The sequence below is a fragment of the Epinephelus moara genome, chromosome 20 (assembly GCF_006386435.1).
Source record: "Epinephelus moara isolate mb chromosome 20, YSFRI_EMoa_1.0, whole genome shotgun sequence".
NCBI lineage: Eukaryota > Metazoa > Chordata > Actinopteri > Perciformes > Serranidae > Epinephelus > Epinephelus moara.
The window spans coordinates 31,994,843-32,009,680 of NC_065525.1; the positions used below are offsets into that span (position 1 = coordinate 31,994,843).

The following is a 14,838-nucleotide window of genomic DNA, read 5'->3' on the forward strand; positions in this document are numbered from 1 at the left end:
GCAGTATCACAGGAGGCGAATACAAGAAAAAAGTTTGAAAAAATAAATAAATATATATATATATATATATATATATATATATATATATATATATATATATATATGTAATAAAAATAAATACATGAAATAATTGCAATAAAATAATTAAGGTGTATTTATGCGTTGGGTATTTATTATTATTATAATTATAAAAAATAAATTATTAAAATAAGAATAATAATAATAATGTATTATATAATTATTATCATAGGTCAGCGAGCTGTATTAACGTATTAACGGGACGTGTTTTAACAGAATATTAACACAGTCAGCATCTATTTCTATTTTTTATATGCATGTCCTTAGTCACTACGCTTTTATTTTGAAATAGGTTACCGGAAGTTGTGTGTTTATACTGGCTCCGGCTTGACGCTGGCGAATCAATGTGTTGGCTTCATTGCGTTGCACAGATGCTATGCGTGCTGTGTGGACCCAGCTATCTCCATCCACTCTACAGCATCAGCGTCCCGCTAACAGCCCAGAAACTGCACCGTCCGGCGGGAACCCGCTGACGAAGCACCGCCCGGCTGAGCTAGCCCGCCCGGCGCATGGACGCTCCAGCACAATGGCAGAGGATTTGGGGGTGCCTCTGTTGTGTACCAACAACAGGTCGCATGGATAATCCCCTCCACAACCCTCCCGTATCATCTCGTGTTTGGGATGATTAGAGCGCCGCTGTCGGCTTGATGTGGCAGGAGAGCCGTGCAGGAGCGGGGCTGCTCGTCCTGGCTGTCGACTGAGAGCAAAACGGCGTGGAGCAGGTGCGTTCATGGAGGGGATTTACCGCACATGTACATGGGGTATAAAAAAAAATACCGATGTGCAGGCAGGCAGGTAACGTTAGGGCTCGCGCGAATTTCGGCCGTCCCAGATGTCGCTGGGTGCATCGACATTAAAGTTGTGTAATCAGATAATTCCAGTCAAGCTTGTGTTATCTCCGAGATACGTGGGGTCGGCGATGTGACATTTGGCGTCATCGCTGTTGTGACATTAGAGGGGATGTGTGTGGTCACAGGCTTATGCTCTTAACACGGCAGTCCATTCAGGAATTGCCAGACCTGGCACGAATAATGGGGCCATTTCTTGTTGCACTTAGACTGTTTATACTGGCAGCCCTGATGCATTTTTTACGTGTTAGAGGGAAGCCGGGGAGTTTAGAGGATGCACCATGAGCAGGATGACAAGGATGCTGAGGCTGATGATAAGTGTGATATCACAGATCTTGCAAATGCATTTCCATCATTATCTCACTGCCATATGCCACACTGAGTATCCCAGGATGATGAGTCCTTTCTGTGTAGTGTTTGCATGTTTTCCTGTTTTCATGGGTGTCCTTTGGGTGCTGAGTGTCTCTCCATGCATGTTAGGGACTCCCCTGCCAGAAGGCACTGGGAGTCAAGGGACCTTCCTGTCACAGCCACTCCTCTTAATGGTCAGAATGGGAGAAAGCCAGGAAACACATTTCACCAGGCTCATTAAGTGATCCCACCTCTATCAGTCATTATGTGTCACCCAAGGTGGCACCTAATGACAAGACAAACATGATGCCAGTGAAATTTAATAGCCACATGGGTCTCTCGCTTTGGCAGCTCTATTTGTGAGGCTGTTACATCACTCCATATTCCCACTGTGGGGTATTTTAGGAAACAGTGTCAAAGCAGGGAACTGGTTTGGGAAAGTTCGGTCCAGCGAAGTCACAGTGGGGCTACAAGCAGAGGGAGTTCAGAGTGAAGTTCATGGGTGAATGAATGTAGCTGGCTGGCTCTAAAAACACAGAGGGGTGGACTGTCGGGAAGTTACTCAAGTGCCACCGCCGCTTGGCAGGTGTTCCCGAGCACAGCATCGACGTAATGCTGCCACAATTTTTTGAAGGGAGCACAGAGCAGGCAGGGCTGAGAGGATAAGCCGGTTAAAAGCCGGCGCTTTGCAGCTAAGCGCTTCAAGATTCTGCCTTATCCAGGTATGACACCTCAACACCCCAATCTGTTTTACTGCCTGATGAAGAATTTAGTCTTTAGAGCTTAAATGTCTTGTTTTCAGCTTTTTGTTAAACTGTTAAATAACTTTTTTTGAGCAGTTTAACCTGTTTTCGTGCTGCTGATTCTTTGGCGTAGACGGATCAAGACCTCCCTGACATGTTTGTGGGATAATCTTGTTGTACATGGGAGAGCTGCTAAGAAATCTCCATGTAGGTGCACTGCTGGCACCGGTGCTGAACTCTCGGAGTTGTCTGAATTTAGCATAATCCCAAACCTCAGTTATAGTCCTACCACTAATCTCAGTTTGAGGGATGTTTTCACTCTAATCTGCCCCTGCTGATTTGAGTGTAATGTAATCTGACTGAAAGAAGCACTTTCTGTCTCTCTGTTTGTCTGTCTGTCTCTCTCTGACTCCCAGGTGTAGAGTGGCTGGGGGGCTCAGCAGGATGGAAATAGATGCCCGTTTTCGCTACTATTTCCAGCACCCGTGGTCGCGTCTCATCGTGGCCTACCTCGTCACCTTCTTCAACTTCCTCATCTTCGCCGAGGACCCCGTCTCTCACAGTCAGACGGAGGCGCACATGATCGTGGTGGGCAACTGTTTCTCCTTCCTGTTCAACAAGTACCCGGGCCTCGGATGGAACATCCTGAAAGTAATCTGCTGGATACTGGCCATTATCACTGGCCTGGTAGCCGGGAAGTTTATATTCCACCGCCAGCTCTTTGGTAAGTCATGCGCACAGTAATTCAGGGGAATGTGCAGAGTAATGACTCTGCTCAGGGAGGGAACCTTCCTTCTGAGTTGTTTTTGTTGTGGCTGTTACCCAGTGAAAAGCACCTAACACTCATACCCCACTTTATTGCAAATAGTAACGTAATTAAAGGCACTGCTCTTGTCTTTAATCAGCTCTCATCTTTGTAGCAACGCTCCTGCACCCATCCTTTTCTCGTTAAACTATTTTCTGCCTTTCTTCTCACTTACCATCAGATCTGGGTCAAACAGGATTTGCAAATCTCCTCTGTTCTTCTTAAACTCTGGTTCAAAAGAACAGTTATTTTCATTGTGCATTACTCTTCTGATAATTCAGAATATCAGAAAATTCCCATCACAAGTTTCCTTTAAAGCTCAATGCGATGTCATATAATTGCTTTTTTGGTTGGGTCAAAACGCCAAAACTCTTGCAGAAATTAGGAAATTACTCAAAAATGTTTTAAAATAACCATAACTTATTAATCAACTAATCATTTCAGCTCTAGTTTCAAGTAGATCTGTGAGAGTACTACAAGGTTTGAACACTTATAGGATAATGTTACAAAGTCAATACAATCTGTCGCCGCTAAATGTATTATACATATCAATGCATTATGCTAGTAAGGTTTGAAACATCTTGGTGCATAGTATATGGCCTATTCTTCGTGCTTGTGTCTGATCAGTGGCTCTCTACCTTTTTTGGCTTGTAACCAATTATCAAGATGCACGACCTACTCACACCCACTCTCCCCTTGTGGGCTGCGTGTGCAGAGTGAACAACAAAAACAAAGACAGAAGCAAAAACTTTTTTTTCAGTCTGTTGTGTTTATTCGAGAGAGGAGGCTTAGACACGAGAAGCCATTTTAGTCTTACATAAAAGAAGAGAGAGAGCGTATGATATATATTGTATTTGATATGCCACAGAGGGACTCAGCCATCCGACAGATCTCTTTTGTGGTCAGCATGTCACAACAGGAAAAAGTAGAAGGGCACTCAGGGAGCACAGACTTCAGCAAAGGCCAAATACCCTGTCTCGCAGTGTTGAAGGTGCAATATACAACATTCAAACTACTATTATTCATGTCCCCTCTGGCTAGCTAATCGCCGCCACTCTGCACTGCACTAACCAGGCTGGGCGTGCACGGGAGAGCCGTGCTCATGTGGCAGTGCTCATGTGAGATGGTATGAGCACCGCTGTATGATCACACTGTTAGCTCTGTCAGTGCTGTTGCTGTTGGTGGCACATTTAGGCATCACTGATAACACCGTCACGACTGACAGTAGTGGGACAGCCTCGTGGCGGAAGCGTAATGTCCAGTCGTGTACTGTCTGGAGGGTATATAAACCTATAAGCCACAAAGCCATTGGAATGTACAGGAGAGCATACCCACATCTACTTAGTTGTACACCCTCCTCATAATCTACCGCTACGCCACTAACTGTCGGCACTGTTGCTGTTGTTAGCACTGCACTGCTAGCTGCCACCGTTTCTCCTCAGCCCCCTCAATGTTGGCTTGTAACGTCCAAACTAAGAGCCATATGCAGTGCTAGCCCAGTCTATGAATGCCATATGTTGCAAAGTGACAAATAATTCGTGTATCTGCTCCGTGATTTGGATCCGCTCAAAAATGTAAGGGGTTCTTCCTGGGCCCATGCTTCACCACACCCTGCCACCAAGTTTCATGAAAATCGGGCCAGTGGTTTTCAGTAATTCCTGCTGACAAACTGACAGACGCTCAAACAGAGCTGAATCCATGACTTCCTCAGTGGAGGTAATAGTAACATTAAAAGAGAACTACACCCATGTAGCATTGCTCAGGATGGAAAGATGAAAAAAGGGATCAAATACAATGCAGCAGAACCAGATATATATATATATATTTTTGTTCCACACATTCGTCTTCCCTGTCAAAACCTGGGGCCTACATTACCCACAATGCAACTCGACCACTATCAATTTGGTCAGAGATTCAGGTGTTAAGGCTAAAACCCATTTTCAATTTACAACCCCACACCGGCGGGGGCTAGACGCGCAGTCCCACAGCACTTCACGCCACTGTCCTATTAAATGCATTTTCCCCCCACTCGCTCTCTGCTTATACATACCAGCTCCCGTAGCAGCTCCTTTTCTCTACTTCCTTGGCAGCTTGACTCCTCTACTCAGAACTCTATAGCTGTTGCTGTGTCTCATGTGTCACGAAGAATGGAGGAGGAGAGACTTGTCGTTGAGGTTGGGAAATATCCCGAGCTAAGGGACCCATGGTCCCGTCATTATAAAGACAATGGCCAACAGGATATTGCCTTGGCTCTTCAGGTGAGAAGTCAGGTTTAATTAGGGGCTGTTCATTCACACATGATTTTAAGCTAATGCAGAGGTAGAGGGAGTACAGATCTCTCCGTAAAAGTAGTAATAACTTTGCATGGCTGTCTGTTGACGAGCTGCAGCATGATGCGTCTGGTGTGTGCTGGGGCGGCACTTGATGCGTGTCACATGACGAGACTCGCTGGTGTGTTTTCAGTTTCATGCTAGTAGTGGCTAATATAGCCTGTAGCTCCTAGCCTCAGACAGAGATGAGGAACAAGCTAAAGAGGTCTAGTGAGCTCACTTCTTTTTATTTCCACATCCCCATAAATGTATTATTTTCGAACTTGTAGTCTTCAGCCCCAGCAGACATTGACTTAAGTGACTTGATATCAAGCCTCTGATGTGTAATAGATGGAGTTCCCCTTTAATAATGGCTTCATTTCATTTAGGTGTGTCAGTCGCAGGGTCCCGGTACTGTGCATGCTTGCTCATTGGGCTCACTTCCAGGGACACTTAGATGGAGCAGCACCATCATTAACGTTATTAATTCCACCTGTGCTTTTCCTTTTATGACATGTCAAAATGTCTGCAGTGTCAGTAGCCTAGTAGGATGGCTTTGTTCCATTTAAGTGTCCCAGTAAGCCATGTCAGTGAGAAAGCATGCTTTCTAGCAGGCCTCTGATACACCTAAATGGAATGCAGCCATCTGTAATTAATGTTTTTCATTACTTTTCTTGGTAAGACATGTTATGACAGGTTTTGAGAGTCTCTGCAAAAAAACATCCATCACCTCCACATGCTACACATTTTTAAGTCAGTCCTGTTGCTCACTTCCTCCACCTCTCACACCTCCTTGATGCATTTGCTCCTCCGTTTCACCCTCTTGCCATCTTTGTCACCTCAACCTTTTCTCTCTTCTCACTCTCTTGACAGCTTGACTCCTTCCATTTCACTCCCCTCTCATAAGGCTATGACTCCAATCTCATCAGCCCGGCATTTGTTTAAACTGTGCAGCAGTTCTCAGTGCTTCCTATTCAGCTCACACATTTCATTTCCCAGTCACTTCACAACTCACTTAGGCCCGGATATTATTGGCCACCCTGGCTTATCTTCTTGGGATGAACCATTAATGACTATAATTGGAGGGCAGAGAGAGAGACAGAGAGAGAGACAGAGAGAGAGGGCAGAGGGGTGGGGGGTAGTACTCTGAGTGATCATCTTCTCTGAGCATAAATAGAAAGCCAGGAGTGCATGATGACATGATACTTTCTGCAAATACAGAATCCTCACTAAGAGGGGAAATGGAAAATGGCTTTGAGGACTGTGGTTTTCCTGTACACGGTGGACAGATAGTGGATCTGATAATACCAGCTGTTCTGTCTTCTCAAGTTGCAATCGTTTCATTGAATGTAGTGTTTCCTTACTTAGGAGCTTTCTCTTCCTTTGGGTCGGAACTTAATGCTGTGGGTCCTCGGAAATTCTTATGACTAAGATAGAGAGGTTAATTTGATACAGGCCTAATAGAAACAGATCTGAAATGCAATATGTCAATGTTTTTAGATACAGCGTTTGAAGCTGGCCCATGCAAAAGAATGTGGTATTGAAATTCACAAGTCAACAACTTAAATTGGTAGCACCATGTAAATTTGGTGTCCTAAAATGGTGTCACCAGTCAAATATGGTTGAAAACCTCTCATCTATGGTGCCAACAAATACCCAGCTAATAGTGTTATTTCTCCGTGGAGATAGTTTTGGTTTGGTTTGGCATGTTGGGAAATGTGGGTCTTGCTGAGCGTTAGATGAGATCGATACCACTCCCAGTTTTGGGGGAGTGTGCTATTGGCATGCTGGCTGCAGGACTGTCCACCAGAGCTGCTGCCCATAAACTGATGTTCATTTCACTAGCATAAGCTGTCTCCAAAGTCATTTCCAAGAATTTGGCAGTACATCCAACTGGTCAAATGACCTCTACATCCGGCCTCTTCACCTGCAAGATTGTCTGAGACTAGCCACTGAGATGAGTGTCCATGGGACGGTTTCTGGCAGTCCATGTAGGCTGAGCTCTTAGCAGCGGCCGGTGTTTGACTCATGTTTTCCCTTCTTTATTTCTCCCCCCTTTCCTGTCTATCGTCAGCTGCTCTATCTGATGAAACCAAAAAAACGCACAGGAAATAATCTTTAAAAGAAAAAAAAGAAAAGAAATTATTTTGTCTGCAAACCAACTGTTGCATCAGCTGTTTGGGTGGCTGGATTCAGCCCATCTTGCAGAAGAAGAAGCTGGGGTCCTGAGCTGCTGTGGTTACACATGTAGTGTGGTTGTGAGGATGGTTGGATGTACTGCCAAAAGTCACATCAATGACATTGGAGACATCTTACGTTAATGAAATGAAGGTTTAGTTCAAGTGCAACAGCTCTGGTGGACATTCTTGCAGTCAGCATGCCAATGGCACACTCCTTCACAACTTACAACATCTGTGGCTTTTAGGTACGCACAATAATATCAGCACATCATCGGTATTGGCCGATATTTCCCTTAAAATGAAATATCAGAATTGGCCAACATGCTTTTTCTTAATTTGCACAATGAATGAATTTACCATACATTAAAAAGCATTGTATTTCATGTCTCCTTCTGCTGGTGGGCCATTATGATAAGAGTATGCATGCATAATATGATATTAATTCCACTACAGAAGAGATTCGATCAAGAAAATTAGGCGGGGAAAAAAGTAGATATATCTATCTGTATCGGTTATTGGTCAAATGAGTTGTGACATATCAGCATATTGGCCAAAAATCCAATCTTGTGCATTCCTAGTGGCATTTTGTTGTGTCATAAATCAGCATATTTTAGAGTAGCCTTTTGTTATAACCAGCTTGAGGCACACCTGACTAATGATCACGCTGTTTAATCAGCATCTTGATATGCCACACCTGTCAGGTGGATGGATCATGGAATGAGATGGCAAAATGCTAACTAACACAGATTTAAACAAATTTGTGAGCAAAAGTAGAGTGAGCCTTTGTGTGCACTGTGCACAGAAAAAGTGTTACATCTTTTATTTATTCTCATCAAAAAATGGGAGCAAAAACAGAAGTGCTGCATTTATATTTTTGTTCAGTGTAGTTCAGATGGGAACTTTCTTAGTGTAGTCTGTAGATTATCCAAAGTAACTCGCACACTATCTCTGGAAAGAGAAAATTATTGTTTAGACGACCAGTAACTTGGGAAAATAAAACCACAACAACTAGCGTAAGTGACTAGTAGAGCTTGGTGAGAGCTTAAATTTGTGTGCATCATTTAAATGTCACACTCAGCACAAACAGAGCACTTTTTTCCAGTCAATACCGTGCAATCCGAAGAGCCACGATTTATTACTTCATCAGCATTTTCTGATTTGCATGACTCATAATAGTTAAGTAGGTGCTTCAACACATGAACTTTAGTTGTATCTCTGTGTGAGATTTTACACTGAGGCCCAGTGTATGTGGATCAGGACACACTCACATTGGCTGGAGGGTGTAGAGGACAGTGTAGTGCAGCTCATCCTGCAGCCAGGTACAGCTAATGTGCCTCAACAAGCCTCCCAACAGATGGTTTGTGTTTCTGCGTGTGGGTGTGTGTGTTTGTAAGTGCGAGAGAGTGATGATGTTTTGTGTGTGTGTGTGTGTGTGAATGTGTGATGGTATATGTGTGAGTGAACAGGTCCGTGTGTGTGTGTGTGTGTGTGTGTGTGTACTGAGGACAGATGAAGTGAATTTGTGGCAAAGAGATTGTTGAGAGTTGGAGAGGCGAGATGTGTCCTGCACAACATTTCAGTTATGTAATCACAGGTAAGGCAGGAGAGCTGTGCTATAGCACCAGGCCCACTGTAAAATCTATCATCTATTATAGATCTGTCACAGGGGCCCACATGACCCACCTACTGCACATCATGATGTCTCCACTAAAGCCCTGCAGATCTCTTCTGTAGGCAGGCAGTGGGAACACTTCTGGTAGAAAACACAGCCCATACAAAGGGTTGAGTACCTGGAAAAGGCACTCTGGAATCAGAATCTGCGACTGTGTTTTTCTGGTGCCATTTTACAAATATAATACCTCTCGTAACCGGAGTCATTTTCACGCTCATTCTGTTTGCAGCTATGCTTAACTTCAAATCAATTTGTACCAACTCTGGAAACAGACATTGTTTTTGAAAGCTGACACATCGCCTGGATCATTTATCATTTATGATGGCCTAGAAAAGATTTTGCAGTCAATTACACCACCTCCTCCTGCTAGCGATTTAGTGTTTTCCCCCGTGTTTGGCACAATATATGATTTACCCCCTCAGAAACCCACACAAATGTTAATCCAGTTGTCGCATAACCATTGCTTTGCAATCCTTACATTCCGTATTTCAGTCATGTTGCTATTCAGAGGAGGCAGAGGTGCACAGTATTGTTCTCTGCTGGTGAAAAACAGAATAAACTCCTGGTGATGAATAGCTTGTGACAGATTATGTGATTTAAGACTGCATTTGAGGTTCAAGGAACAACCTATGCTGTTCCATTCGGCCTCTCAAGGCTATGTGTGCTCTCTAATGGAGTGGGCGGTAGCCAATGACTTCTGGTCATTCAGAGGGAGACTTGCTGTCATTATGCATTTATATTAAATCTTAGGTCACAGGGTCTGTAAGATGTCTATTTCCATTTGAGTGTGGTGTGTTTGCATTCAGCCATGAGTTAGATTAAGACACCTTTTTAAATTTGAAAACCGGCTCCTTTGGGCTCATGGTCAAAGACTTTACTGTAGGTTGCAATTTTTTTTTTCTCTTACAGAGGATAACTAAGAAAATGTCGCTTTAAGTGGATGTGCAGTGCAGTACACTTAGGGTTCATTTGACCAAGTCTAAAAGTGAGGCCGTAAGACAAGTCAATAATTGACTAGTAAAAACACAAGCACTCTCACACTCACATGCAAACATATAAAGATCACTCATCACTCAAAGACTGAAATATAGGATGGATTTTTGAGACAGATTTAGAAAAAGTTATTGATACAAGTTGGCAGATGTCAGTCTGTTCCATAGACGAGGGGAAGTGACAGCGAAGGATGCTTAAACCTTAACTGACAACATCCATGAGAACAACAAAATAAGAGTGCTACAGGTCAAAATGATGTGGAGGTGGACGGTATGAAATCCACTGACAGTGTTTATAGGCACAAAATATCCCAGTTTTTGCCCTTATTCCAATAAAGACAATATTCCTACTAAGCTGTTTATGTGGCTAATAAAAATGATTATTCCAGTAATATTCACGTTTACATTCAGCTGTGCATTCTCTAAGTATAGTGTCTTCAGATGTCGTTTATCACCGCAAAATATGGAAAAGTGAAACAGCTGGAGATTCTTTTGATGTCAGCACCCTTACGGACTAAAGGGATATGAATAACTGACACACATAATTTGACTTTATGACTGCATCAGAAGAAGTGAGTCACCACCTTTTTTTGTTGTGTCTCCTGTTTACCGTGCCTGTATTTCTGAGTGCATTAGTCTTTGGTGCTTGTGGTTTTAGTAAAATGAACTGAACAATTGAATCATAGAGAATCTAACCAAGCTCACAGTATATAGCATCTCCACACTGGCAAAAGTTGAAACATTTATATTTGTATGCAAGAACTTAACAGCTAACTTTATTACTTGCTTGACAAACAGACCAGGAGTTTGATTGAGACAGGCGTTTATTTGTCAAAATATGTAGCTACACCAGGCTTGTAAAAGGGGCTGGGTGTTTAATTGGGACTAGGCTTTTAATTGAAGTTTTACATTAATTCAGAATATCTAAATAGAGTTTGCTGTTTACACGACCAGTATGAAATTCAGAATATTTTCATATTCAGACCATAGGCGTCATTTAGGTATGGCGAGGTATGGCAGCTGCCCTACCTTGGAATCGGGAGAAAAAAAAAGAGAGAGGTTCTGTAGTCATCTTACTTGTGAGTGTCCTTCATATTTGTTGCAAGTGATCAGATGTGATATGTTAGATAGTCCGAGACGCACTGGCTGGTTGTTTTCATTGTAAATAGGTCAATAATATGCTCATCAGTGAGTGTTAGTGAATACCAAGTGTTATTGAATCAAATTGTTCGCCACTTCGCTCCTCCGCGAGTTATGAGTTATGTGAGTTATCTGTGTGTTGTAAAAGCATTTTGCTCTGCTGCTGTAGACAGCCTGTCTAAATGATGTCTTGAAGCCTGTCTGATTGTATGTGGGGTTTTTTTCTTCATGTCGGCATGTTAAGCTTGTATTTTCGGTCTCTGGAGACACTCCAATAAATTCGCCTATACAGTATTGTACCAAATTGGCCTTTGTTTTACTGTGTTTCATACACCGGACCCCTTGGTTATCTTCTAGAAATGAGCTTGTAATTAATTTATTTTCTTTATTTTCTGTGAAGTTAAACACATGACTAATGATAATTAAACGTCCGCTCGCTGTCCGTGGTGCTGAAATATGCGCCGAAATAGGTCCGATGTTTTCACTGCTCTCACCAAGTCGTGCATTACATGCAGACATGAGGTAGCCTGTTATGAATGTGAGAAACAGCTTCATGTCCTTTGAAACAGTTTTCAGTAGCATAGTATGTACTTCTGACAGGTCAAAGACCAAAGTGAAGTTTTATATAAGTTCATATTTTTGAAACTCCATCATCAGTAGCTCTGTGACGTCATGTCATATTGCCATACCTTAGCTTTTGCTGAAACGACGCCCCTGATTCAGACTAAGGGCCGTTTCATTCAGACGCATTGGCCGCCATGATGTGTGCTTGCGTCTCAAAATGTGTTGTCCATTTTTGTGATACACGGCGCGTGTAATACCATGCGTTGCCAGCGGGGGTGATAATGCAAGCAACATACTTGAAATTAACCACTTTTTGTTATTCACAGAAGAAGCAGGTATGAAATATGGCGGGCGAGGAGTAAAAACTTTGCAAACTAGTACGGGCACACCCCCATTTATATGACAGTTCTAGTTTCCTGCACTCTAATAAAATAGCGATACTAGCTAGCTACAGCAATACTAGCTAGCCGGAATGTACCAGTGACTCTGCTACCCCCTATTGTGCGAGCCATGTATTGCATTTCAAGTGTCGCCCGTGTCGCTTGCATTCAATGTGTTGACTATGAGAGGAAGTGCGTTGCTTGCGTTGCTTGCGTTGCTTGCTCACGTTCCATGCGTCGACTATGAAACAGCCCTAATAGTGGAATGTCAGGGTGCACGCAGATGTAGTCAACGAAGACATTCAAACCACTATCCAACCTACAAAGTTAAAGGAATAATTTGACATTTTGGCAAATATACTTAGTGCATTTGTAACCAGTCTGGCCTGACACTTCAGTTCGCTACAAGTTCTGCATTGTGTTTGTGGATGACGAGAAAGGAGACTAGGACAATGTCTGCCTCGCTAACCAGGGGGATATATTCTCTGTGCAACACATTAAAATCAGTACAGGAACTTCTAATGACCAGCTTTCCACAAACACACCTCTCCTCGCAGGGTCTGGAAAACGAGTGAGGAGGATAGCGCGAATCTACAGGAAATGAGGCCACCAAAATGCCTGAGGTCACAGAACAAAAATCAAATTGACCAACATGAACATATTAAAAAAGCAACAGAATATGGACAAATACAAAAGATGGATTTGGTGAAATATAAACCTATTACAGTTATACACTGGTACCACATTCTTGCCGAGAGTTAGTCGAGAAGGTCGATACCAGTATATAAAGACTGGAAGTATGAGGAAACAACTGGGTTGGCTCTGTTGGGGGGGGGTAAGAAAGTAGATAACACTGCTAGCTATCAATATTTCATATGTTATTTATTGTTCATTTCATCCACACAAACATCAGAGTCTAGAAAAAGACAAGTCATCCAGGAAGTGCATCGCAGTTTTTGTACAGATTCAAGAAGCAAGATGTAACATGTTGAACTTTAGAGGGGCAGGTGCATTGGCAAAGAGTGGTATCGATCTTTTCATCTGACTCTCGACAAGAAAGCAAATAAGTGCCTTTCCCAAAATGTCAATCTGTTCTTTTAATAACAAAAGAATATTGGATTGTGGAGGTGACATGTTGGTGTTATTAGTCCTATTTCGGTGACATTATTTGGACTTTACTCTGGTATTTCTGTTTGGTTGTCACCAGTAGTCTCTTTCTCTTTGCTTGTATCTTCTGTCTTTGTTTTCTTATGATTAAAAAAAAAGGCTAATCAGTCAGGTTGTCCAAGTTGCAAATTGCCTCATACATAACTAGCTTTTATTTACGCAGTGATGCAGCACTGCAGCACTGAAGCTTTGTATCAGGGGCCTACCCTCGCAGCACATGACTATCTCACTGCCCATCTCCGTAGTTGGAAAAGTGAAACTGCTTTTAACTTCTTTCTCATGCTGCCTCAGTCTCAGTATTAGCATAATATATTCACCTATCTCTCCAAGCCTCTGCGACTTCTAAACGGTAAATTGAAGGGTAATTCTGAGTCATGTGGAGCAGCATCCTAACTGGATTAAACCCTCCTTTGCATCTTATTACCGGCACTTACATTCAATCAAAGGCTGACCGCTCATCTCTGCTTACAGGAGACGTTCCAGGCTCCAGAATACTGTGAACAGCACAAGAAAAGGTGACAGTAATGTGAAAACCTGTTTCGGTTAATCACAGAGCTGTTGGCAGTATCGGATCCTCAGCTGAGCTCTGTGTGTGTAATGTGGTAGTACGTGTGTGTGTGTGTGTGTGTGTGTGTGTGTTACAGAATGTGAGACATGTCATTGGTTGCTCTGTTGTTGGAGTGCCTCTCGTCCCCTTTCCCTGATCTTGATGAGTGTAGCCTGCAGGATGCCATCTGGGTTCTGTCATATGTTATTACTGTGCCACGCAAAGGCTGAGATGGCTTATGTACGGCACTGTGTGGCTGCGGGTCAGAGTGGAGTGAGTGTGTGTGTGTGTGTGGGTGGCAGGGTAGAGGCTCTCTGCGTGCTTTGTGTGTGTGCGTCGCTGCGAGGTATTTTATTGTCCGTGTGTGTGTTGCTGTTGAGAGTGAATTCATGTCTCTGCGTTTATTCATACCAGTGTCGAAACAATTAGTCTTTCAATTTATCATCAGGGAAATTATTCAACAGCAATTATGGTAATGGTTTAATTGCTGAAGCAATCTAGTAAACAAAGATGGCAAACGGTTACAACTTCTCTATTCTGCTTTATGTGATTGCAAACTCAATATGTTCTTGGTTAGGAGTGTTCGACAAAGTAAACTGTGGGGTACATTTTTAAGCTTCTCTCTGACATTTTATAGACCAAACCTTAAATCGATCAAGAAGAAGAATCACTTATCATTTCATTTAATGTGTCTTTGTGGTCATTTTGTGTCTCTGTGTGGTCATTTTATGTCTCTTTGTGGTCTTATGTCTCTTTGTGGTCTTATGTCTCTTTGTAGTCATTTCATGTCTCTTTGTAGTCATTTTGTGTCTCTTTGTGGTCATTTTGTGTCTCTTTGTGGTCATTATATGTCTCTTTGTGGTCTTATGTCTCTTTGTGGTCATTTTGTGTCTCTTTGTGGTCATTATATGTCTCTTTGTGGTCTTATGTCTCTTTGTGGTCATTTTGTGTCTCTGTGTGGTCATTTTATGTCTCTTTGTGGTCTTATGTCTCTTTGTGGTCTTATGTCTCTTTGTAGTCATTTCATGTCTCTTTGTAGTCATTTTGTGTCTCTTTGTGGTC

At 42.7% G+C, this 14,838-nt stretch overlaps 1 protein-coding gene across 1 annotated transcript in view; it reads left to right on the forward strand.

Moving 5' to 3' along the window:
• Positions 1 to 448: 448 nt before the first annotated feature.
• Positions 449 to 14,838, forward strand: part of tmem117 (transmembrane protein 117) — a 69,496-nt gene continuing 55,106 nt past the window's right edge. The window contains exons 1-2 of the mRNA XM_050074005.1: positions 449 to 800; positions 2,437 to 2,744. Coding sequence (XP_049929962.1) covers positions 2,465 to 2,744 — 280 coding nt within the window. The 5' untranslated portion in view covers positions 449 to 800; positions 2,437 to 2,464. The remainder of the gene's footprint in view (positions 801 to 2,436; positions 2,745 to 14,838) is intronic.